A 27,401-nucleotide genomic window follows, 5' to 3' on the forward strand; every position below is an offset into this window, starting at 1 on the left:
ATCTCATATCTTTCAGACATCTTGAATTGGATATCTAGTAAACATCTTAAATTCAAATTCTCCAAAATCAAATTCACTGTCTTTTCTTCCAAACCCAACCCCCAATAACTTCTCGATTACTGTTGAGGGCAACACCATCTTTCCTAGTCCCTCAGGATCAAAATCAAGGTTCCAATCTAAGCCCCTCATTCTCTCTCAATTCCCATATCAAATCTATTGCCAAGACCTATAGATTTTGGTTTTGCAACATTTTTGAGTCCACCACCTTATTTCCTCTGACCCTACTACCCTCTGGTACAAGTCCTATCACCTCACTCCTGAACTATTGTAACAGTCTGATGATGGGTCTGCCTTCCTCAAATCTCTTTTCACAGCAATCCATCCTCCATTCAGTCATCAAAGGGATTTTCCTAAAGCAGAAGCCCAACAATATCACCTCCCCCATTCCATTAAATAAATTTGGATGATTCCTTATTGTCTCCCAGATTAACATTCAAGGAGTTTAATTAACTAGTCACTTCCAGTCTTGTCTTCCTGAGGCAGCATAGAGTCCAGCCCCTGAAAATGTATGGCAAAAGCTGTGCAGCTTTCAGTTTTATTTATTTGAATTTATTACCATGCTTCTTCTAGAAGAATAAATAAGCCCTTTTGGATATATAAGCACTTGTTTCTATTTTATTCACTACTTCATATTCATTGTATGAAGGAAGCGGGACAAATATCAATATCAAGACCAAATGATTGATATTGATGAGATGTCATTACTATCATACACCTTTCATAAGAACAGATGGATACTCATCTCTATCTTTTTCTTTATGCATTTCTTCTAAACTCTCCCAATAGCAATGTTATATAACCTTTCTATTTTTCTGTGTAATTTTTCATTATAGCTCTGAGAAATAAAAGGCTGTCTCTTCTCTGTTGCTATAAATTTTCACCCCATCTCAGTATGTTTTCCCCACTTTAAACATCAGTGATTAATGCCCCAGTTTCATTTAACCACTTAATATCAAATATTTTAAAAAGAAGTTTTTACTGCAAAAGTTTATAGCAAAGGCAGAAGTTAATGTTTTCCTCTAGATATTGATGGCACATTCTCCCCTATGCTTCCTTGGCTCCTGGGAAGATCGACTACACTTAAAGCAGTTTCTTCCTAACATTGATCCCACCAAGTTCATTTCCAAATTTGAAATCATTTCTAGATTCACTTTCAGTCTTCCTCTCAAATATTTCTGGCTATATCCCTAATTTATTCCTTGGGGCCTCACTGCTAGGAAGACTGCTTACAAAACCCAGAATGTACTCAGGCTCCCAGTCACTGGTTGTTCAAATTTCTGACCTTTCAAAGTTAAAAAGGTTATATATGCCTCCAAAATTTCTTCACCTAAAAAAATTAAAATAATAAATACAACAGAGACAGAAGCAACAATAGGGTCATGAACTTTTGGACCATACTTTGATGGCCCCAGAAGGGAAATAAAGGTTTGAAACCTTTCCTACTACCAAACGTTTTCCATAGTCCTTGCTTCTTGACTGGAACACATCCTGGCAAGAATAAAGACTATGTCACTTTGGTCTTTTAAATAAACTCAGGTTCCAGTTACACAACTAATCAATACTCAATTTCTTTATCCTGGTGAGCAGATCAGAACCAGTGACAGAATATCTGTGTATACTCAACATTGGAACACAAGGCACTTTCATCCAACTTCATTATGGTTTCTAAAAGGAGCTTCTGTCTTCTATTCCCAAAAGGAATTGAATCATCCAAGCATATTCAATATACTCTCAAGCTTCCATTACATATAAATGTATTTGGCTTCCTTTGTCCTGGAACTCCCTCTGATTGGGTGATTTGAAGTATCTTCCATTCTTATTGTAGTTTCTCAGCCATTGTATCTTCTTACAGTCTTCCTTCTTTTGTTATAGTACTGTAAAATTGGAAAAATTCAACCCCTTTACAAAGATAGCATTATCAGACTTTCAATAAAAAATATTTTAAGATTAATCTTATCTACAAATAGGGAGTTCTAAGATATTTAACACATAAGATTTATATACTGGATTTATTTGACATACTTCTTATTAAAGTACTCCTCATTCAACTATGAAAGTGATCTTCCTAAAGCACAGATCTGACTTTAGCATTCTCCCACTCAGTAAACTCCAGTGGCTCCCTTATTATCTCTAGAATCAAATACAAAATCCTCTGTGTGACTTTTGAAATTGTTCATACTCTGCCTCTCTCTCAACTTTTCTAGTTTTCTTAAACTATCCTGCCTCCACAAACATTTATCTAACTATAGTGGCTTTTTGCTCTACTTTGCGCATAACAATCCATTTGCAGACTCTCATTTCTTTTCATTGTCTGATCTTCTTGTCTGGAATTCTCTTATTCCTAACCTTCACCTCCAGGCTTTCTAGAAGATTAGGATCAAATCCTACTTTCTGTAGGAGGCTTTTCTTGCATGTCCATATTTCTTAGCATGTCGTCTTATCTAGTTCCACGATGGACTACCTGTAGTCAGGGACCATGTTTTTTGCCTTTCTTTGCATTTCCAGATTAATAAATGCTTGTTGGTATATTTTTGTTGTTTTTGAGTAGTTTAATTACTTGAGTCTGATTCTTCCTGACCCCATTTGGAACTTTCTTGGCAAAGGTAGCAAAGATAGGTTTTCCATTTTTTTCTGTAGCTCATTTTATTTATTTTTTATTAAAGACTTTTATTTTCAAAACATATCATGAATAATTTTTCAACATTAACTCTTGCAAATTGTGTTCCAGTTTTTTTTCCCTCCTTCCCTCAACCTCCTCCCTAGAGAGCAAGTTATCCAATATATGTTAAACATGGTGAAAATATATGTTAAATTCAATATATGCATACATCTTTATACAATAATCTTGCTTCACAAGAAAAATCAAATCAAAACGAAAAAAATGAGAAAGAAAATAAAATGCAAGCAAACAACAACAAAAAGAGTGAAAATGTTATGCTGTGGTCCACACTCAGTCCCCATACTCTTCTCTCTGGGTGTAGATGGCTCTCTTCATCACAGGATCATTAGAACTGGCCTCAATCATCTCATTGTTGAAGAGAGCCATGTCCATTAAAATTTATCGTCATATAATCTTCTTGTTGCTATGTACAATGATCTTCTGGTTCTGCTCCTTTCACTTAGCATCAGTTCATGTAGGTCTCTCCAGACCTCTCTAAAATCATCCTGCTGATCGTTTCTTACAGAATAATAATATTCCATAACATTCATATGATATAACTTATTCAGCCATTCCCCAACTGATGGGCTCCACTTAGTTTCCAGTTTCTTGCGACTACAAAAAGTTACCACAAACATTTTTGCACATTTGGGTTCCTTTTTCCCCTTTAAGATCTCTTTGAGATATAATGATAGAAACACTGTCTAGCTTATTTTATACATAAGGAAACTGAGGCAAACAGTTAAGTGATTTGTCCAGGGTCACACAACTAGCAAGTGTCTGAGGCTAAATTTGAACTCAGGAAGATGAGTGATTCTGACTCCAAGTCCAATATTCTACTTAGTGCATCACCTAACTGCCAACACTGATTCATTACCTAATCCAAATACCAAAAGTTCATGTCCAAGAGATCATAGTATTAATTCTATTAAGATGTTATCATGTTCCATCAACTCTCTTGAAAAACATAATAAAAACACAGTTTTCAATAAAAGAAATTTTGAATCTTTTTTGAGGTGAGATAAGGTCATAAGTTATCTAAAGAAGCTTCATCTTGTCTTAGTTTTGGGTTAAGCTAAAAAGAGACAATGATTGTTGAAATTAAAAACGCTAAAAATACTTAAGTACTTTTTACATACAAGACACAATGCTACCCTAATAGAATTAGGCAAATACAAAGCAATTTAAGGAAGGACAGAGTGCTAACAAATTGGGATGGGGGAAGTAAGAGAGATCAGGGAAGGCTCCTTGGATAAAGTGCATTTGAGTAATGGAGGATGAGAAAGATTTAGAAAGAAGCAGAGGAGGATGGAATATAGGACTAGACTAAGGGACTAAAGAACTGAAAGACTATTAAAATATAACTACAGCTTGAGAAAGGAATAAGCCTTCCCTTTGCTAAGAGTAAAAGGCGAGAGATTATAATTCCCATTCAAAACTGGAAAAGAAAGGAAAAAAATACCCAGAGTCCACATAGTCTATTTCTTTTTTGCTCTATTCAGCCCAGCCTTATAAATAAATTAACAGACTTCTCTGCTCACTTTTTTTTCTTCCAGCCAATGTTTCCCCATAGAAAAAGTGGAAATAAAATGAAGAAGATTAATTCTCTTCACAGGTTTCCCCAACACAGGTTCCTAACTTCACATTTAAAGAAAGAAATGTCCAAACCCTAGGTAATCTCTAACATACACACACAGTTTATGTCCCCACAATGCACCCTTTAGGTTGGTTATTTAGAATTGGTGAAAAAAAATTCAACATAAAACAAAATGTCGAAAATCAGGGCTTAATTCCAAAAATCAGGGCTTAGTTCCAAGACTATTTCCCCAAAGCACAGTTTGGAACTCCAGTAATAACATCAGCCATGAAAGCAGGCGGCTTCCCCTATAATGGTGACAAGGAAGGGGTGATGTGGCACAGTGAAAAGGTTCAAATCCTAGCTCTGTTACTGACAGTTCAGATGTGATTGGGTACATTATCTCTCAGGAATTCAGTTTCCCATCTGTAAAATGAAGGAGTTGGACTACCGGACTTGAAGAACCCTTCCAAATCTAAATCTGTGATTTTATAATCCTAATTTCCATTCCATATTGAAGAGGTAGACACAAGGGTCAAGTCAAATTCTGAAGCAGAAAGCTCCTCTTTGAAATTCAACTGCCTTCAGCTGCCTTCTCCTGGCCCCATGGCCCTTACCCTATTCCAACCTAGAGGATATTCTATAGCTACACACCTAACTAGCTCTTCTGCCCCTCCCTTGACTCTTATAACACTGTTAGTAATTATGTACCCACCCTCCATCTTAATGAAAAATTTCTTTGGCAAGATACAAACCCTCTTGGCTTGGTGTAAAGAAGAAAATCATGGCTTGGATCCACTTACACTAATTTGTAAATTATTATTATCACTCAGCTTTCCAAAACTATTTGAATTTTTAAAAGGAAATATTTGTTAACCCAGATATCTGTGGGACATTTCAGGCAATTAAGTCGTAATAGTATAGATTTAGAAATGGAATAATCATCAAGGCTATTGAGTCTAATCCCTTTATTTTACAGATAAGTAAACTAAGTCTGATTAGTAAACTTAGGGTAAGTGACATTTTTAGGATAAATCAGGTAGAAAATGACTGAGTTGAGATTTGAATGCAGATCTTCAGGCAATATAAGGGAAGACATTAGGAATAGAGAGAAAATTCCTGAGATTAGATCCTCTGGTTCTTGCTTTCAATAGCTACCTCTCTTTCTTCATTTCTGTAGAGGAAATCCAAGGTTTCTCCCGTCCCCACTTCTCTTAGCAGTACCCATGGAAACAGCAGCAGCCACAGCAGCTGCAAGATGTCAGGGCTAACTCAGGCAGCATCAGGAGTTGAGACTAGCTGTCATTTGTATGCATGGTTCATTTGTTAGTTGCCTGTCTGTAAATCCAGGCTGCCTACATTGCTTAAGCTGACATTATCTCTGGAAAGGTCTTCAGGGAAAGAGATTCAGTAATCATCCCAGGGTCAAACTATCTTTAAGACAGTTTTCACTATCCTACCCTGAAGTGGAAGAGAATTTGGTTCATCGGAATGCTTACATCCCTGCCTCTGAGCACAATTACAGCAGAGAGAAAACTGCTTGTTGGTTTAGTCTTTTGCTCAGACACAGAAGGAGTGTCTTGCAAAATGAGATGGATTGTTCCCATCTTCTGCTATCACTGTCTTTTTGGTTGGAGTTGGAGTTGTTAACTTTTCCCTCACTGATTTCCTTTTGCTTGTTTTTTTTTTTTTTTTGGTAAAGGAAACCTCGTGGCCCTCATCATTCTCACTCAATGCCTTCAATAATGCATGGTTTGCTCCCTTCACCTGAAGGGTTTGAACATCAAGAATAGGTCTTGGCCTTTGCAGGTCTTATGGATTTTGATTTCTTTTTTCTGAATGAGCTGCTGGAATTAAAGAGGCCAAAAAACAAAGTCTAATAAAATATACAATAGTGAACTTAGAAGAATCAGTTTGAATGTCGTGTGGTTTAGTAATCAGAGGAAGCATGTTATCATCCATGGAACGCTGGTCTGGAAAAAAAGGAGACTTTGATTAATTTTCACTTCTGACATACTGACCATGTGAGCCATTAGTGCTAAAGGGAAATCTCTTAGATTCTAGGAAAAGCACTTACAGAGAAAGTAGCTACATGTATTTCCTAATATAATAACTAATACCAATTTCCTAATACAAATGCCTAATACCTCTATACACACGTATGTGTGCATGTATATATATACCCACATAAGAATGTATGTATTTATATATGTAATTTGTATTTATCTATACATATATTATATATATATATATATATATATATATATTTCTCTCTATAGATAGATAGATAAACAGATCTAGCCTCTATCCCTCTCCCTATGGTCTGCCTCTGGGCAACAAGGGAGAGTTTTAGGAGAGAGGACTTTGACCACAGGAAGAATAGGTCCTGGCCAGTATGGTCTCTTCTCATTGTCTCTCAGTTTTAAACTATTTATCACTTTTTAAAATCTCTTTCTCTCTGCCATAAATCTACTTCTTTCTTTATGTCCATCTTTCACTTCACTACTTTGTTGATATACTCTCCCTTTCTCTTTTTCTTCTTCCCTTTCTTTTCATACTTCCATTTTCTCCTCTTTGATTTCCCTTTTTGCTTTCCTGTTTCATCATTCTTCATCTAATAACCAGCTAAATACCGTTGATTGAATATGATATCCAGACGAAAAGAGGAAAGGGAATTCTTCATAAGGCTGACTTGAATTTTAAACTAGTGAAAGGCCATGACATCCTATGGCAATATGTAATCATGAAATAAGAAGATATGAAGAGGTTTCTAAGAATTCATCACTGGAAGAAGACAGAGTAAAAAATGACCACAGGAGTTGATAACCAGAAGTATTTTTTTTTTTATTTTGACCTGGAATATTAAGAAAAATGATGACAGAGTGAGGACTGAGGAACTCTCCTAAATCAAGCATTTAGGGCAAGTTGAATGTAGTAACAATACTTATTTTGGGGACATGGGTAAGCAATTAATATATATGATCAATGTTTTGTGCAATTTCCTGAAAGAGAAAATAGCAGGGGTTCTTAACTGTGTGTGTGTGGGTGTGTGTATGTGTGTGTGTGACTGCCTAAACAGTCTATAAATCCTGAGGAGCCCAGGAGCAGAATGATCTTCCAAATTGAGATTGCAGGATCACTGTAGAAGAAGGAAGCCCAGAAGGGAAGTAAGGAGTGAAGCAAAAATATCCTCTTATTTTGTGCCTCAGTTTCCTCATATATAAAATGAAGTAATGGTACTAGATGAGCTAAATGACTTCTGATGTCATAAATCTATGGATATAAGAACTATGGAGTACACATGAAGCTTTTCCTGTAGAGAAAGAACCTAAACCTTCTTAGATAATAGCAGCTTCCATTCCAGGGAACAGTGACATAAATCACAAGTGTTATCAGGAGAGATGTCAAATAACAAGTGTCTGATAGTGGCTACTTGAGGGTAAGTGACTTTATAACTCTAGTACTTAGCATAATGTCCATCATATACCAGGTGATCAATGAAAACTTTTATCATTGTTTATTGATGAATGATTACTTCATATGGCTCCGAGGAAAGAAAAAGAAGCAGTGATGGCTATGGAATCCTTTCTGAGATAGTTGTTGACCTGACATTAGCAAGAGAGAGGTCTGCTATATTTCTAGCACATAACACAGAAATGAGCATTCCAAGAGTGGTCAAAACCAATGATTCATTTCAAGTGAGTCATATGGACAAATTATATTTTACAATGGAATTTAGCTCTGTTTAGGGATAAAATGCTAGATAAAAACTGAAAATTTTAGAAGTACAGGGAATGTTTTCTCTTTTTTATCACTGCTGCAAATTAAAGGCAGGCATTTCCAAAAAAAAAAAAAAAATGCAGATTAGGTATAAAAACAAATAGCTAAGAAGATGTCTAAGAACGGTATTTGTATTGTTGGATTGTAACTTAAAATATAGAAATTATGGGCTCCTGTCTGAATAGAACATCCCTAAAATAAATCAACCTTGAAAATCTAAACAAAAGGACTTGAAATGAGAAGGGGTGGTTAGATTTAAAAAGCTGACTCATTATTTCTAGCATAGATAGGATTATAGAGAATAGCTACAAGATTAGAGAGAGAGAGAAGAGACCGAGAGATGACAAAAATATCCAGCACTCTATAGGAAATAGAACATATAGAAACCAGAGATAAACCCCATATCTTCAGGTGTCTATATGCAAATGCTCAAAGTATATGTTGCAAGAAATTTTGAGACTCTGAAACAAGATTCATAGTATTATCTATTATCAAATTTGCCTGCTTGGTTCAGAATCTTAAATTTTCTTGTAACAGCAAAAAGAACACAGGATTTAAAGTCTAAGGCATATAATTTGGATCTTCAATTCAAATCCCAGGTGTATTGTTTGACTTTTGGTAAATAACAATCCTTTTGGCCCTCAGTTTCTTCATCTGTAAAAAGCAAGAACTTGAACTCACTGACTTTTAAGATCCTTTCCAGTTCTTGTTTGTCTTTTGTTCTTGAAGAGACTATGATATCAGGGAGGTGATTACATGATCTGCAAGTGAACTGGATTTAATAAGGGAGGGCTGTACAAGGTCACCTGCCTTACTGTCCCCTCCAGAGCCATCGGGGACTTGGAGCAAAATATAGATCAAGATGACTGGAGAAGGCCCTAAATGAAATGGAAGATCTTGGCCTTAGCAATTGAGTCAAAGAATCTCCTTTTTCACCTAGTCCAAAGAAATCTAAACAAGTGAAAAAAATAAATGAATCTAAGAGGAGAAGATGTTAGGGTTTCTGCTGTGTCAAAGCAGAAATGACTGCTATTTACATTTAATCTGAGTAAATGGGGTCCCAAACAATGACAAATGGGGCTTGGCCTAGGATTTATACCATTATGAAAAGAGTATATGTAATTCAATAATAAGCAACTAGCTAAAGGAGAGAGGAGGGTATCAAGCAGCAGCATGTACTGTTAAGTTCTATTCATATGGGAATATAGTGGCAGGAAGTAATGAGATAATAACTCAACTGCCTTTAATCAGTAATGAGTAACTTCTTGTCAAATAGCAGCTAAACAGAAATGATGTATACAAATGAGAACGAAATGGAAAGATCATTGTAATATTATGAAATTTAACCTGGATAAACGTTAATACTTGTAAAATTATAATAACATATACTTTTTTTATTCCAAGGATAAGTTAGGGATGAGGAATGAAGGAAGGGGAGACAATTCATCTGAAAATGTCTAGGACTTAGAGTGGATCACAAATCCAACATGGCAGTCAAAAAAGTTAATGTGTACTAGGGTTTGTTCACTAAAAATTGTTGCCCAGAATAAGAGACGTTGAAAATGCTCTTGTAGTTGGTCAAATTAATCTTTGTTCTATTGCCAGACTTAGTTGCTATATTTTAGGAAAGAAATTAATAAGCTGCAATAGTTGAGAAAAAAGATCTACAAAATTGTAAGGGTGTCAAAGTGATACCATATGATGATCAGTTGTAGTAATGTTGGATGTTTAGTTTAGAGATTCAAAGTCTTAAGGAGATTATGTTTTCTAGTTGTCATGAGGACTAGGAATTAGACATATTCTTTGGGGAGACTGAATTTGGAAGCAATAGGTACAAATTGCAAAGACAGACTTATGCTCAATTATAAGGAAACATTTCCTAATAGTTAAAACTACCCCGAAGTTGGATAGACTTTCCCAAGAATTAGTGGATATTCTTTCACTAAAGCTCTTCAAGCAAATTCTTTTCTATGTGTCTGTGATTCTATAATTCATATCCTATGAAATTTTATGTATGATAAAGATGTCATTTGACATCTTTTGAATTTGTGTATTTTTTCTGTGTTTTTTTTTTCTGGATGGGTAGAAGAAATAACAAAGAGAAGGATATTCTCATTTCCTCTTCAAAAGTTATTCCATCATATCATCTCTAATGAGCCTGGAAAGAAGAAAATTGTCCTTTTCCAATATAGACCAACTGATTTCTGTAACAGACTCTTTTCTCTTATTTCTTTTTAATAAAAAACTAGATTATCTCAAGGCCAACCTTCTCTTTTCAAACTCATTTTCTTTTTCCCTTATGCCCTTTTCTTGACCTTGGTTTTCTTTCTTCCTATTGGTCTTGCTGATTAGTAGTCCTTTGGTGATGACCTAAAAGAATTCCTCGTTCTTTCTGGTTTTCCTTTATTACTTCTCAATGATTATTTGCTTCTTCCTAAGTCATATTTTCTGTAGTCTGTATACAAGGGTTTATTATAAGATGATAAGAAAAGCAGGGAATTCACCTTATAAACTCTCTGTTTCCTAGTTCTAATCATTCAATGACTTTCTAGGCAGATAATATGTGACATGGATTTTCTTTTCTCTCTTTCTCTTTCTCTCTCTCATCTTTCTATGATTTATTCTGGAGGCCTGAATTCCAATTTTTTATATATTAAAGTTTTTATTATTAATAATATTATTTATCTCAGCTTGCAGCTTTAAGACCTTTGTCCACATTTACTATTCTAGGAATTTCACAAATAAATCCCTTGAATATGTGTTATGTTTTTCTACTACTTCAAGATAAGCTTTAGCCTCTAAACAGTATAGACTATTATCTAATCATGCTAAAAACTGATAATGTATTCAGTAGAAAAATAAAATAAAAGAACAGTTATTATCACCACAAATCATATAACACACAAATACAGCCTTAGCACATAATTGCTAACAAAACTGGTATAAAACACATTCCAAGAATAGCATCACCATAACTCTCAGAGGACATTTTTTTTTTCTTATTCATGTATCACAGTGTGACTTGTAGCATAGTTAGAAACTTCCTTGATTTCCCTACTAGATTGTAAACTACTTGAGGCCAGGGCCCATGGTCCATTCATTTTTTGTACTACCTTTAATTCCTGGCAGATTGCCTTGCAATTAATGTTGAATTAATAGTATGTCTGTTCCATTTCAAAATGCCAATAGTTCAAAACACAGCCAAAAGCAAACCTTTATACCAAGTCCTTCCATGAAAAGTATATAAACAGACCAATGGTAAGGTTGTGAAACTGCTATCAAAGCCTGGATAATGTGTAGATTAAAAGGATTAAGGAACAATAGAATATTAATTTAATTTTCTTGTTATTATTGTCCAATCATTTCAGCCTTTGTCAGACTCTTTTGACCCCATTTGGGATTTTCTTGACAAAGTTAGTGGAATAGTTTGTCATTTCCTTCTTTAGCTCATTTTTACAGATGAGGAAACTAAGGCAAACAAAGTTAATGACTTGCCCAAAGTTACACAGTTAGGAAGTATCTGAAACTGAATTTGAACTCAAGTCTTCCTGACTCCAGACATGGTGTTCTATCCACTGTGCCTCCTTTTAGTTTTCCTTTAAACAGCATAATAATCTTGTTTTTCAATATATTTATGTTTTGCCTGTCTTCAAATTTTTACTTTTCCTTCTGTGTTCCTATACTTTTTTTGTCTCCATATCCACAGTGAATAGTCGGGGAGTGGAGTAAAGACTTTACATGACACCAACCCAAATCTTTATTCCAATATATACACTTAACCTCTTTATTCCCTGAAAATTGGAAAATCCAATGAAACTATTTTTGTTTATGCTAAGGTTCAGGGAATGAGGAGATGACCCCCAAGTCAAGAAGGTCTCAGTTTGAGTCTTGAATCTGGCAGTCACTGTTCACATGTTCTTGGGGAAGTCACTCAATCTCTAAACAGTTGGGTAATTCTCTAAAACTCTAAGTTGCCTTGAAGATGTACAACTGCATTGGTAAATTCAACATCAATCATTTAATTAGGTACCTACTATGTGTTAGGCACTAATGGGTTGATTCCTCACCCAGAGCTCTTTTCATTGATGAAATCACAGGTCTGATGACTTTTTTAAATGAATAACAAGCTTTAATTATTCTAACAATGAAATAGCCAGTTTCAGGACTGAATAAACTAAACTCATTTTGTTTTTATGAAGACAGATTCAGTTTATTGCTAAAAGAAAAAAGAATATCTGTGATGTAGTCTATTGCTTTCCTAGTTTGTATTTGGAGTGGTGGGAGGTGGAGGGGAGGGTGAAAGGGGCAGAGATTACCTGTCAAAGCAGCAGCAAGGATTTGGATAAAAACATTAATCCAACAAAGTCTGGACAAAAAGTACTACAAAGACATATGCATTTTCCTCCCTATTAGAAAAGAAGTTAACTGTTTGTAATTACCATCTGTGTGGGTGGTTATGGCTGAAAAAACCAATTTAGGCCCAACAGTGCTTCCCAGGCTGAACATTTCTGAACATTGCCCCTTGATTAGCCTCAGCAGCCATTAGCTGGAGAGCTTGTTGCTATTTGGAACTCTGACTCTAAATGGGCATGATTAAGGTCAGAATTTGGCACAGGGTTACATATTTCCTTTTTAGAGGCTCACAATCATTGTAAAAGCACTTGATAAATACACACAAATAAATTTTTTTTTATCAATTGTCTGAATTACTAGGATATCTTTGGACTACTTGCCCTTGTATCCAAAAAGGGCAGATTTAAATTTAAAAAAAGAAAAGAAAAGAAAAGAAAAGAAAAGAAAAGAACCAGCCTTTGAGATCTACTCTTGCCTTTTCTGAGCCTGAAATGCCCCTTGAAAATGATCTTTTCCCCTACCCTGAGTTCCTATCGCCATTCATTCAGCTCTTACATTTACTGTTTTGCAGTGACATCTTTTCATGTGTGCAACTTCTGCTCTCTTCCAGATAGATTGCAAACCCCCAGAGAGCAGAGACTAAATCTTATTCATCACTGAGTCCCCTAGAGCTTCTCATGTAGAGGTAGCAGCTAGCCAATAAATGTTTGCTATTTGATAATGGAATGAAATGCTTGTCTGGGCTGCCTCACTTCCAGGCATAACTCTGGATCCCTTCAGCAGTGTATCCTTTTATTAACAGAATTAAGGGCTGATTGATCTAAGAGACATTTGAGGTAAAAAGAAAATATACACAAAAATAACACCCAATGAATACTATAGCATTTTAAAAACTTGTCATAAATCATTATGCCTCCAATTCTCTGAATGAATCCAAATTAGCTTTGAAAATATTCATGGAACCTGTGCTCTAGCACTCAGAAATCAGGCAGTGAGTTTCAAGATATTCACTCAATTAGACCTTTCCATGCTGTTTCTTTTTTTGGTTGTTTTTCAATAGAATATATTTCTAAGAGGAATTCTGAGTGAAGATCTTGGTCGGTCTTTGTCTCCATTAATGCTAAAAATTATGGATAAAAAATCAGGTATTTGAAGGTTTCAGGGTACCAAATATACCGCTCACTCCATCAATAGTTATTTTGGGATCATCTATGTATAGAAGACTTTTCTACACATTGTGGAAGCATAAGAGATGGATTATGTCCTCAAGGAACTCATAGAATTGTATGAAAGGGCTGTGAAAGTTGATAAAACTTTACAAGAAATGGCTCAGAGCTATAGACAATTTGGGTTGGAGGCAGTAATAGCTGACTTGGACCTGGGAAGGCACATTTACATCCTTCCTCAGATTCTTATTGACTCTATGATACTGGATAAGCTACTTAATCTTTGTGTACCTCAGTTTCCTCATCTCTAAAATGGGGATAATAATAGAATCTATTTGACAGTGTTATTGTGAGAACCATATGTGATAATATAACAGATATAAAGCTATGTGAAAACTGTAAAATACCATAAGCATTCTGGGTGCTTTTAATTTGGGTCTCAGCCTATTTTTTTAAATCTTTGATGTTGCCCTCTTCAGTACATTATATGCTTCAACCGTACTGTCTTAGTCATTCATTTTATTTCATTTCTAATCTGTATCTTTGCACAGTGCTGACTTTCCTCATCCATACTCATTAGATTCTCTCCCTTCTTTCAAAGTTAAGCTCAGATACTGATGCATACATATATTATAATTAGTACTATATATTTATACTATGCCTTGTATATCTTGGATACACTCTCCTCCACTACACCCTTCTGCTTTGCTGTCCTTTCTATATATGTCCAATATATTTTTGTATTGAATTATCTGTGTGTGTTATTTCCCCAGAATAGAATGTAAGACCCTCAAAAGCAAATATTGTTTCATTTTTTTTAATTTTTAATTTTTTTATTAAAGCTTTTTATTTTTCAGATTCCATGCATGGATAATTCTTCAACATTAGCCCTTGCAAAACCTTATATTCCAATTTCCCTCCACTTCCCGCACACCCTCTCCTAGATGGCAAGTAGTCCAATGTATGTTAAACATGGTAGAAATATATGACTTAACAAATTCTTATTAAATGGATAACTTGTTCTTCGGAAGGTGTGTTACACAACTTAATATAATGTACAAATGTGATTTTAAAAATATTATCTTTGAGTATGACAATACTTTCAGAGGAAAATCAGGTAACACAAACGTATTTGGGAAATACCAGAAGATCGATTTGGCTGGAGAATGCATCCCATGAGAGGAATGAAAGATAAAACTGGAAAGTTAAATGAGTTGGCACAGTTTCACAGTAAATATTGGGAAAATCTTAATGCTAAATCCACATAGACCAAAAGTTAGAACAGTTGAATTAATTTTTCAGTTAAGAAAGAAGCAATATGGCAAGAGTAGGACACAACAAGTTCTGGTGTCAAATTCTGCCTTAGTACTTATTACCTACATGATCTTGAGAAAGTCATTTATCCTACTTGTGCCTCAGTTTTTTTACCTGTAAAATAATTGGGTTAGGCCTAATAGTCATCTAAGGTCTTTTAGCTTTTCATTTACAAATCTCTGATTTTTACAAGCTTAAAATAAGAAGCTCCAAAAACAGAGAAGCTTGTGTTCACTTGATTGACAGATAATAAGGTAGTTTGGTGTAATGGAAGACCATGGTAGTTTGGTTCATTACTAACCAGGCCTTACTACTAACTAGTTTTGTTACCCTAGAAAAATAATTTCACCTCTATGGACCTCAGTTTCTTCATCCTTTTATTAGCAATCATAGTTAAGTGCTTGATTTGGCAGCCCATATACTAATAATCCTAACTAACATTTACATAATGCCTACTATATTTTGCTAAGTGTTTTCTAAATATTTCATTTGATCTTCACAAAAAACCGCAAGAGGTAGATTCTCTTATTATCTTCATTTGTTGAGGCAGACAGGGTTTGAGTGCATTCAAAGTTGGAAAGTTTTGAATTTAGGACTTCCTGACTCTGGGTCTGGTATTCTGTCCATTACTCTGTCTTTTTGTTTTGTTTTTTATTTAGTCATTTCAATCTTGCTTGGCTCTTCATGACCCCTTTTGGGAGCATTTTCTTGGCAAAGGCAGTGGAGTGGTTTGCCATTTCCTTCTTCAGTTCATTTTACAGATGAGGACACTGAGGCAATTAGGGTTAAGTGATTTGCCCAGGGTTACACAGCCAGTAAATATCTGAGGCCAGATTTGAACTCCTAAAGATGAGTCTTCATGATTCCAAGTCCTGTGCTCTATCTACTACTGCTCTACCTACCTGCCCCTCTAAAAGGACTGTTAAATGATTCTTTCCCATCTTTAAAGTTTTTGGTTCTATAGTCTTATTATATATTTATTTATTATATAAAAATGGCTAGAAAACATGAACATTGAAAAAGGAAAAAATTAATTTTCATGTCATTTTTCATACAGGTAATTTTTTCCATTAAATATCCCTCTCTGATTCAGAAAACTTATATGCTGCAATTTTGGAGTTTACAGTTATAATGTTCTTTCCTTCTCTTTCAACAGATCTGGAAAACTTCAAAACAAGAACAAGAAGTACCGTGTCTGTTCGCCAAGGTCAAGGAATGGTGCTCTTGTGTGGTCCCCCACCTCATTCTGGAGGTAAGCACTACCGCCAAGTCCATTTTTGCCCATCAGTAACCTGCTCTTCATCTTGTCAAATGTTCTTCTCTAGATTGGCAGCAGTTCAGGGGGGGGATGCAATTTGTAAAGATTTCCATGATCCCTCAGGGCAGAAGAGAAATTATTTTGGGTGCCCATTGTAATCAGGATGTGAAATGTCAGATTGTGAAAATGTTCCATCCCACTTAATATCTACCTGGCACGAGAGGAAATGACACCTGAGTAAACTTCTGTCAAAGACATCTTTCTGGATAGAGTGAAATAACTAATGCTGCCAATATTTATTATTGACTTAACATGATGTTGAAAGGAAGATACCACTTTATCAGCAGAATCTGGTTTTAGTAAAGATGAAAGCAAAACTATCTAGTGACCACAGCAGCCAGGAAATCTGTAAGAAGACTTTAATACATGGATAACTATGAGCTAGATTAAAGATAAATATAAAATATAATAAAGACTAAATATTTAATTTAATAAATAAAATAATTTTAATTCAGTAAAATTAAGATAAAGGTGATAATAAAGTACAGATCTGGAGCCTTTGAAGTCATTGAAATTAAATCTCTCTTTTTATGGATGAGGAAACTGAATCACAGACTTTAAGTAACTTATCCCAGCTTACATGGGTAGCAACTGAAATAAGATTTGAATCTGGGACTTGCTGATGTGCTCAATTCTTAATGCCCTATTACCAAAAGAAAACAAGTGATTTGTTATCATGTAGTCAGTGGAAATTCAGATATTTTAACCCAACTTTAAATTCAATATCCTTTTCACTGTACCATTTCTCCTTCAAGTATTGAACAATGTGCAATAAAGGATTCCACCAATACAGAGCTAATACATAATTTCTTTCCTTTCTAATTCTATTAATTTTATTATATACATCAGCAGATATTATTCTGAACTAGGGTCCATAGATTTTACTATACTGTCAAATGTGTCCATAACACCCAAAAAAAAAGCTCCTTTGCTAATCTAGAAAAAATGCAAAATCAACTCTGGGTAACTGAGGCCAAAGATACTAGATGATTTTGATGTTGAAGTTGTTGATCATAAAATAAAAGAGTGTTAAGAGACCTTAGATGCTCTCTAGTGTAGCCCATCATTTTAAAGATGATAAAACTGTAAAGATGATGAAACTGAGGCTTGGAAAAAATTAAATGACTTGCTGAGTTTTCACTGATCATAAACAGTAGAGCTAAAATTTGCACTCAGGTCCTCTTACTCTCTAATATTCTTTCCATTGTGTTCCATTTCCTTGATAATGATAGTTCACTTTATATAGCATTTCAAAATCACTTTCCATATATCATCTCCTTTGCATCTCACAATAGCCCTATCAGGGAGATGTCCTGATCTCCCTGATCAGGGGAGTTAGTTTTCCCTTTGAATAACTAAGAAAACTGAGATAAGGTTTGCTTATCCATGGCTTTGCAGCTATTAAGTGCTGAAGGCTAGGATTGTTCCCATTTCTAAAGATGGATTTGGCTGCATATGACCCTATTCCTCTATACCTCCTTGGCACTAATAGGATTTCCAGTCAATCCATTGGCATCTTTTTTTCCTTCAATAACTTGTTAATATTCCTTTGTCTTTGGTCCTATTTTCAAATGTCAACTTTTCTTCATCTCAGCAGAAGTCTCAAGTGGGGGTAAAGAGTTATCAAATCAGTGATTTAGGCTCCTTTTGTGCTTTCAATGACAATTTTTAAAATGCCACTGGGTGTTAGGTGACCTGAAACTCTGGCTGCATTCCTAATTCTTTGAGAAGGAACAAGTCTTTTAATAGTTCTGAATTGTGGGAGTCTTGTATTCATTCCCTCCAATCTAGTCAGTGTTTAAATATAAAAATACCTTTTATCAAAACTAAATTAACATTTAATTCTGGGATGATAGTGTAAATGGAGGGATAATTCATGAATCTGCTAATTGATCTTCCTTGATAAAGTCAGTAATAGGCAGGAGAGTAACTTCAGAAATGGGATGAATAATGAAAGCATCTTAAGAAAAAGTTCTATAGATATAATGCTGTATTTAGGTAAGGAAACACATGAAAAAATCATGGGTGTATGAATTGTAAAGAACCCAAAATCTTCCCTCTCCCAAAGAGAAGCACATGAAAAAGCTACACCAAAGTCTCCCAGAATATGTATTTCTTTCCTAGCAGCTGCTCCATTACTTTGAAATCCCATTCCTTGAGCTACGCTGACATTCCTGACAGTTGTGATGGTGAAAGACAAGAAAACAAATATTCACATCATGAGCTTTATTAGCAAAAGCATCAGCACTGGCCATATTGGTAAGAAGTAGGAAATTTTGCAGACTGAGAAAATAAAGGACAAAATTTGCAAGAGGTCATCTTAATATAAAGTAGAGTTGTTTTTTTCCCCATGAAACAACATTTTTTATGAAATTGTTCCTCTTCCCCTCATTCCCAGGAACCTGAAATCCACCAACATGAAATGTACAATAGGAATTCTGTCATTGGGTTTCTGGTATGTGCATTTCTTCCTGCCTTGAGACTGGCAGGCTCACTGAATTATTGGGCTCACTGAGCATTTTAGTCCGAGCATATGGCATCCCTGTTGTAATCATAAGAGATCAAACAGTGGAAGGAAATGAGTCAGCCTTTTATTCTATCAGCATGGTACTAAGAAATGGCATGAAATCCATTGTAAGCAATGCTGTGTGTCCCATTTTGACTGCAGCGTCATGTGTCAGGCCAGTTCGGGGTAACAGAAAAATGAACAGCAATTAATCTATTTTGAAATGAGTTTCAGTCGGCAGGTATTTCTAGTAATCTCACCATCACTGTTTGTCTCCTCATTTTGCTGGCTCTTACTCTGTGTATCTTGATTCAGATTCTATGTTGTTACATAGATTTCAATATTAAATTTGGGTTTTATCCTTGGAAAGTTTCTAAAATACACTGTTTGTCATTGGTGTTTCTTCATCGGAGAAATACAAAGAGGTTTTAGAGAGTTGGGTGAGATCAGGGATTTTCTACACTGGTATTTAACTAGCTAGTTATGTAGCCCATGGTCTCCACCTACACCAAAGCTGAAAAGAAACAGGTGGGCCATGGGGCTTTCAAGAAAAGTTTTGATTTCAATTGGCCTAGCATATGTAAATTTACTAGGTTTTGTTGATTAAATGATTACACGAGAGGGAAATATACTGTCCTCTTATTCAATCAAGGAAAAGATAGTAAGGCTTCTGGCAATAATAATGGGGAATCATCTTTGGAAGAAAGTAAAATAGAACCACCTCCAATGATGGTGAGAGGGGAGATAAATATCTGGGAGATAGACAGTAATGATGGGAGAGTACACTCAGAAATTCTGCTTTAGATTCTGGTATGTAATAATTTTAAAATGCACAAAAAGATGGAACATGGCATAATGCAGAATGAATCAGCCTTAGAGAGTCAAGAAGATATGAGTGTGAGTTCAGCATCTGACATATAAAAAATGTGTGACACTGAGCAAGAAATTTAAACTCTTAGTACCTCAGGCAGCTCTTTAACATTATATTACAAGGCAGGTTCTGATCTGGACCAGGAAAGGATTTTTTTTTTCAGTTAAAGCTCCCATACTAATGAAATAACAGGTCTAGCTTTAAATAGATACATGCTAATATTGCATACAAATGCTTTAAATGTATGTAATACAATTTGATCTTCATAACAGCCCTGTGAAGTTAATTATTATTCCATGTTTTCCACCGACAGATACCAGAATTGGTAATTCTATCTCATAGAGTGATTGTAAGGATCAAATGAGATAATGTTTAGATAGCCTTTTACATGACATGTCCTCTCTCTGTCTGACTCTTATCTCAGTCTCTTTCTGTATGTCTGTTTCCCACACCCTTTCATTGGCTCACTCATTCAACCTGAACTTGAATAATAATAGCAGATCTTGGAGTTCCCAGAGGCAGTGATTATATTGCTAAAACATACATCAGGATTTGGAGGGAGAATCTGTCTAGCTTTAGAGCCCACATCAGTGTGCTTTCCAACTAACAAATAAACCAAGATGATACTACTAACTCATATAATATGTTAAATAGAAGGCAAAGTAAGAATATGAATAGTATGATATTTTACCTCAAGAGTGAGGCACGTAATATTTCACCAAAGCAGACAATGTCTATAGGAAAGAGTATTCACAGACATGCAAAATTAAAACAGAGTGATACCTTTATAGATACATGTATCCAGGACTATTCACAACTCTGTACTACTGGCACTAATGTACTTTGTCTCCCCCCTGGAACAGCCTGTGCAACATTGCATAGTTTTATATAGAGCAAGGGTTGTTCTTTCATTCCTCCATTAATAAATGTTTGTTTACTTCCTTTCTTATTCTTCAGGGGCAGGGAACCTTTTTTTTTTTTTTTTTTTTTTTTTCCTGCCAAGGGCTATTTAGATATTTATAACAACATTTAGAAGCTATGCAAAATTATCAACTTAGAAACTCAAGCAGTGGAAGGTTGTTGTACCAAGCTTTCAGCTTGTCAATGCCTGCAGTTGCTTTGGCAGGGCCCCATAAATTGGGCCTTATATGTTTGCAAGCAGGACATTCTCTACCTCTGTTCTACTGGACACTCTGCTCAGATCTCTCCTCTTCCAGGCTGCCAAGGTCGTGTTAAGCCAAAAGCAGAAAACCCTAAGCCTGGGATATGCAGAGCTTTAACAAGTAAGTCTTAACTGAGAGAATTCCACTTTGCAGTCAATAGATGGGACTGCTAAAACAAAATATAGTGAAGTCTTTATGTTCACATCTTCCCAAAGATACTGTCTCCTACTTTCATATAGAAAGGATTCTGAAATCCACCAAAGACTCCATAAATATCATCATAATTCAAGGTCAACCAGTAAATCTATACTTATGTATAGTGGAAATAAATCAAGCATGTCCCAGCTGAGTCATTCAGCCTTAGAATTGAGAGTAGCACACAATTGATTCAGTATGACATATTCCCCAGTTCTAAGTATTTTGCTCTATTCCGAGATTAAGGAATACTTGTTGAATTAACTATCTGTAGAGATTAGGTAGATGGTAACTTCATAGAACTGTATAGAATTTCAACATTATATGGTGCCTCAGAAAAAATAATCCATCTAGTACCTAAGCAAGTATACATTCAATAAAATGCTGGACAAATAGGCATCCTGTCTTTGCTTGAATACTCCAAATAAAGTGGCCCTGGGGCATCCAATTACATTTCTTTACATCATTAATCATTAGGAGGCTTTCTCTTTCATCAAACTTAAATTTTGTACTTTATGTCTTAGTACTTCTTATCCATCTATCCTAATCCCATCCCCTGGGAAAACTCCTCTATCATGTGACAACCTTTCAGATACTTGGATAAAGCCCTCATGTTCCCTCTAAGTCTTATTTTCTCTAAAATATATATTTCCAGGTTCTTCAACTATTCCCTATTCCATTACCATATTCTTCTCCCTCCTCTGGCCACTATCCACTTAGGAAAGCCATTCCCGGCACTGAACACAGTATTCCAAATGTGGGCTGACCAGGGCAGAAAAGAGCAGCACTATAATCTCCCTCTTTCTGAACATTACACCATTTTTAATGAAATCCAAGACAGCATGATCTTTTTTGACTGCTGTATTATATATTTGATTCAATTAAACCACCTCCCTATCCTCATATGTCAGCTACAGAAATATTTGTTTAATTTATTTTGCTTACAACAGTGAAAAGAATAACAGAGTAAGATTTCACACACTTTCATTGTATTCTTAGTTTTTCTGTTCACTCTTCTGAGATTTTGGGGAAGTCATTTCAACTGTGAGATGTAGTTATCTAATCTGTAAAATGGGGATAATAGGATCATACATTTAGAACTATGTTTGACATCCTAATCTGAAATCCTCATTATTTGCATATGAGTAAACTAAGATTTAGAGATGATCTTTTTTCCTCTAAATACCTTGCTGGGATATTTTGTTTATAAAAGGAAATAGCAGCTATATTATTGTATTGTTGTTATTGTTGCTATTATTGTTGTTTGTGGTGGTGATGTTAATACTAATATCAGAATTTAAAGAGATTATGTTATATTACAAAAGATTTTGTTGACACCATAGCAGATGAATCAAACCCTGAGACAGTCTGGCCCTTAGAAGAAGCTTGGGAGAGTTTCATATAGTGAAATTTGGGGCTTTAGCTAGCAGGCTAACAGCCTACCTGCAGAGAACAAAGGAAGGGGATAAGGGAGGAGCCAGGATGTCTTTTCATTCAGGTAAAAAGACAGGGTGTCTTTTACAAGGTATTATTATTAAAGAAAAAGACAGGTAAGAAGTTAGGATGTAACTTTTATAAAAAGACAAATAAAAAGTCAGGATGAGATTTTTACAGGAGACAAATGGAGAGCAACAGATTTTATTGCTCCACATTGCTTAGTTAGATATGCAGTTTCAAGTGGGCCCTGGGCTCTGACCCATCACTACCATGCCATTCACTGTATTAGGCACTGGAGATAAAAAAATCAAAAAGATAATAAAAGATAATGCCCTTGGGAAGTTCATATTCTATTGTGATATGTAAGGGTACAGGATGAGCTACATGCTCTTGGTATTATTTATTTAAGAAAAAAATTTGTTTCCTTCATCTTTCATTATTTTTGAAGAGTCTTGCTCTATGTTTGGAGGTAGTGTCCCACTTAGAAATACTCACAATGGACATAAGTAAAAAGTCTGAATACCCGGATTGTGGCCCACCCAAGAAATTACATTCTGATTTCTAATTCAGAACATCTAAAGAATGATTGTCATGAAGAGGTGTTATATGAAAAGAAAAAGAAAATTAACAAGTAGCTCATGCCAGGCAAATGAGATATGTTCCCTCCATCTACTATCCCCAAAAATAGCATATCCTCCCAATAAAGGTCCTCCCTAAGGTCTAAGAAATCTGACAGATGGATCTTGACAGGGAAGAAACATATTCTAATGAGCAATGATACTAGAGTTAGAAAACATAGGTCATTGAGTGAAAAACTTTGGATGGTCTTCAAGAAAAGCTATATCCAAAATTTTTCACTCCATGGACAACCTCTGATGATGAACCTCTCTAAATTCAAATAGCCCCAATCTATCTGTCACTGGGTTCGTGCTTATAGACTTTCCATAGTGAAAATACCTTCTGGAGCCTACTTTCCTGCAATTTAGCAGTCTCATAAGTCTCCATGAGACCTAAGAATAGCACTTAATTATATGACAATTATGAATAAGAGAAGAACTGTGAAATAGTGGGAAGGACCTTGGCTCTGGAATCAAAGGACTTGGATTCAAGTATCACCTCTGAGTCATACTAAGTCATACTTGAGCAAGTCACAAAATCCTTAATGCACCAGTTTCTCAAAGTCAGAGATTAGATTTAATGACCTCTGATCTGTGGATATGTGATCCTACATGAGGTAAGGGATAAGATGGGGAGAGAGGAGAAATTAGTCTTAAGACTTCTGATATTAACTGCAGTTTACTTCTGTGGAAAAATAAGAATTCTAAATTCCAAAGGAGGAACTTGTAAATTTGCTTTTGAAATGCATATTGAATCCTATCAAGATATATAATTTTGGATGGCTCCAGTAGATTGATTTTATTGGTTTGGGGTAGTTGTTTTATTAATGCAAATCTCAATCATTTATGTTATTGCTTGTCTGTCTGTTGATCTTTGTTTCCTATAAATCCTCCCTATAGCATTTATTCAATTCAGTAGAGATTTTCTTCTTTTTTTTGTTTTAATATCTCAGGATTCTAGTATACCACTTAGTCAACCTGACATATGTGTAGTCAAACTCCTTTTTTTTGTCTTTGATAATGTCTTTTATGTGCCTTATTATTTCTAAACCATCATTTATAATATGCTTTATTTATGCTCAGTATATATTTTTCTTTTGTCATTTGTATTATCTGTCATTTTAATTCTTTTAATATTTATAATTAGGATACTAAAATCATAAGAAAATAGATTTAGGTGTAAAAAGAACCTTAGAGACCACCTAGTTCAACCCCCTAATTTGATAAAGAATATGAGGTTGATAGGTGCAAGATCATACAACCAATGTTTGGAAAATGCAAGATTTGAAGTAAAGTAATTGAACTCCAAATCCATTCTTCCTATTATTGTCTTTAGTGAGATGTTTTGTTGGTAGTAATTTGAAATAAGTGAAAGTATGTTATGATTTCCCAAATTTAATACATCTTGATTTTCTTCACCTATTCAATTCTGAGCCCAGTTCATGTTCCATCTGTAATGTCTGTCCAAGAAATATCTATAGTCTAATTCAATGAGCTTCCTATCCAACTGACTCATAACCTATGTAACATAGCATATGCCATTTGTTTTTCCTAAGTGAATCATAATATCTGTCTCTTTCACATTACTATGTTTTCCTGAAGAGACTTTGTCATGTATTGGTAAATGCTACATGGTTACACACAATAAGTTTGTCATTTATAAGAGAAGAAATGGGAAAACTTTATATCAATCAAAAATCCTCTAGTTTGGACTTGACATAGGATATCTTTCATAATGGGTTCCTATAGTGTTTGAACACCTCAATTAGTTGTATCAACATATAAAGATATGTTTGCTTTAAAAAATATCATCTATGAAAGCCAGGGTCCCAGTTGATTAACTCTTGTCTATATTTCTGATATAGAAGGAAATGATGACATTCACCTTAACATTGCTAGAGACCACAAAAGTATCTATTTCCCTGTCTCTATCTCTGAAAAGCTTCATCTCTGCCTCCATATCTCTCTTTCTTTATTTCTTTCTGTCTCCCTCCTCCATTCATCCATCTGTCCATCTAGATATATAAGCCTAAAGTAAAATACAAAATATGTAACCCATGAGATTTTAAGAAATTATTACTACTGCAGAGAGGGACTATGGTAGAATTAGTGTATTTTCCATGTACTGTTATAAAATAGTGCTCATCTGGGCTGATGAGGTCTCTCAAATAATAATTAACTGAGAATTCTTACAAGTTTGTCCTAGATTTCAATTTGCCTCTTTCAGGAAAGATAATATACTTGGGATCCAAAAGCTTCAAGACCACCTAAGCCAATGATAACTGTTTGGCTTTTTTAGAACCTTGTGGAAAAGAACCTCATTTTTCTCCTGGAGGTCATCACAACAAGTAATGAACCCTTTTTCAAGCATTACCACTTGTGCACTGCTTGACAAAGTTTAATTTTATTTTGAAGAATATTCTTTATTAGGCCAATGATAGTCAATTGACTCTACCACAAGTGGTAGGCCTAGTAGGCCAAGGGGGCAGTTACAAGGAAGTGATTCTTTCAATGGCTACACTAAATATCTAAGTTAGAAGTTATGAAGCAATAGAATACATGTGATAAATGATGATTATGGACCCAGTTAAATTGCCTGCCCAATTCTGCAAGTTTTCTTGAGAGATAATAAGTTAGCATTTGTATAGCTCTTTGAAATTTGCAAAGACTCTTGCATGTATTATCTCATATGGATCTCATAGCAACCCTGAGAGACAATCACTATTTTCATCCCCATGAAGAAACAGACTGAAAGGGGATAAGTTATTTACACTGGGTCACTTAACAAGTAAGTATATGAGACAAATTTAAACTCAGGTCTTCCTGATTCCAGCTTTAGCATTCTATCTCCTGTTTCACCTAGCTATTTAGTGATTAACCACTTTTTTTTTTTTTTTCCCAGAGAGAGAGAGAGATCGATCTGCTTATACACAGATCCTTCTCATAGAGATTTTATACAGACTAAATGCATAAAGTGGTATTTTGGCATCAATCAGTCCAAGTCAACAGGCATTATTAAATCCTGAAGCAGAAAGTGGCAGGTCAAGTTTAAGGGACAGTTGAGTGCACTATGATCTCACATTAAGAGTGCCAATAGTTAATGATTGTAGATAGACTAAGAGCACCCTCTGGCTCCACTCTTACAATTTTATTTATTTATTTTTTGGCACTGTCACCTTATGAAAGCAGGAAGCTGATTTTGTATTTTGTTTCCTAATACTTGGTCATAGAAGCATAGATCCAGAACCTAAAGGGACCTTATAGGCTATAGTCCAATCTCCTCTCATTACAGATGAGGAAACTGAGTTACAAAGAAATTAAATGACTCTTCCAGGTTCATAGAGGTAGTAAGTATCTGAGGTGGGCTTTAAACAAATTCTTCCTGTCTCCAGATTCAGTTTTTTGTCAGTGTCCACTCTTAAGGCCATAAGCTTTTTCTGAATCAGGATACACTGACAATACACTTCTCATATTTAATTCCTTTCTGTATTAGTAGAACCCACCAGAGCTTGTTCTCTGAGGCCTGCCAGAACCCAGGGTCACCTCCATGCTGGGATGAAGCCTCAGAATTGAATTTCAAGGCTAATCATTTGTTGAGGAAAAGAAGACAAAAAATAGCAAGACAGAGCCTACCAGTTAATCAGCATTGATCACAGTGAGAGCTCTTATTCTCTTCTGATGTAAATATTTATGAAGTGGCAGCATTTGATATACCTGAGGGTCTGTTAGGTTCCTTTGGCAACTGTGACCACTGACTATTGATATCCAAAATGAAATAAGTCTAATCCTTCCTCCTCTTTGTTCTTTTCCAACATTTCCTGCTGCCGTGCCCATAGAAGCATGAGTTAAAACACAGGAACATAGATTGATACAGAGAAATTTGTAGAAAGCATTTCTTATTTTTTATTTTTATTTTTTTTTTGCTCTCCTCCCTCCACTCATCCTTTGGTTACCAAATTACCAGCTTTGAACAAAGACTCTTCTATCTCTATGCTAGTTGCACATACCTTTCCTAGGATGCAAGACTCTGCTGAGATTAAGTAGTCGTCAGCTGTTGTCAGGGGGGCCTATATTGGCAGCTCAGTGACCCCGGTTTGTTTATACCAATGCAAAAAATCAAAGGCAAAATAAACTGAACAACTAATTGCTCCAGATATAAGACAATCCATGTCCTATTGTTTGGTAGAATGCAAGGGGACCTGGTTTCAAATCTTGTCTCTAATGCTATATGACCATGGGCAAGTAATTTAACTTCAGTTTTTTCCTTCTGTTAAATGATAGGGGTTGGATCAAATGGCTACTGATATCCCTTGTAGTGCAAAATCTATGAAGCTGTCATTTATGGCTTTGTTTAGGCTTCATCCTGTCAGGAACACTTCTCCTCTC

The 27,401-nt window shown here is 35.3% G+C and overlaps 1 protein-coding gene across 5 annotated transcripts in view; it reads left to right on the plus strand.

Annotated features, from left to right (window-relative positions):
- The window catches only part of CNTN4 (contactin 4), a 1,178,424-nt gene that overhangs the window by 883,342 nt on the left and 267,681 nt on the right, over positions 1-27,401 (plus strand). For all 5 annotated transcript variants that reach the window (XM_031954124.1, XM_031954148.1, XM_031954139.1 and 2 more), the window contains one exon: positions 16,065-16,160. In XM_031954124.1, the coding sequence (XP_031809984.1) occupies positions 16,065-16,160 (96 nt within the window). The remainder of the gene's footprint in view (positions 1-16,064; positions 16,161-27,401) is intronic.

The sequence above is a fragment of the Sarcophilus harrisii genome, chromosome 1 (assembly GCF_902635505.1).
Source record: "Sarcophilus harrisii chromosome 1, mSarHar1.11, whole genome shotgun sequence".
NCBI classification, from domain to species: Eukaryota; Metazoa; Chordata; class Mammalia; order Dasyuromorphia; family Dasyuridae; genus Sarcophilus; species Sarcophilus harrisii.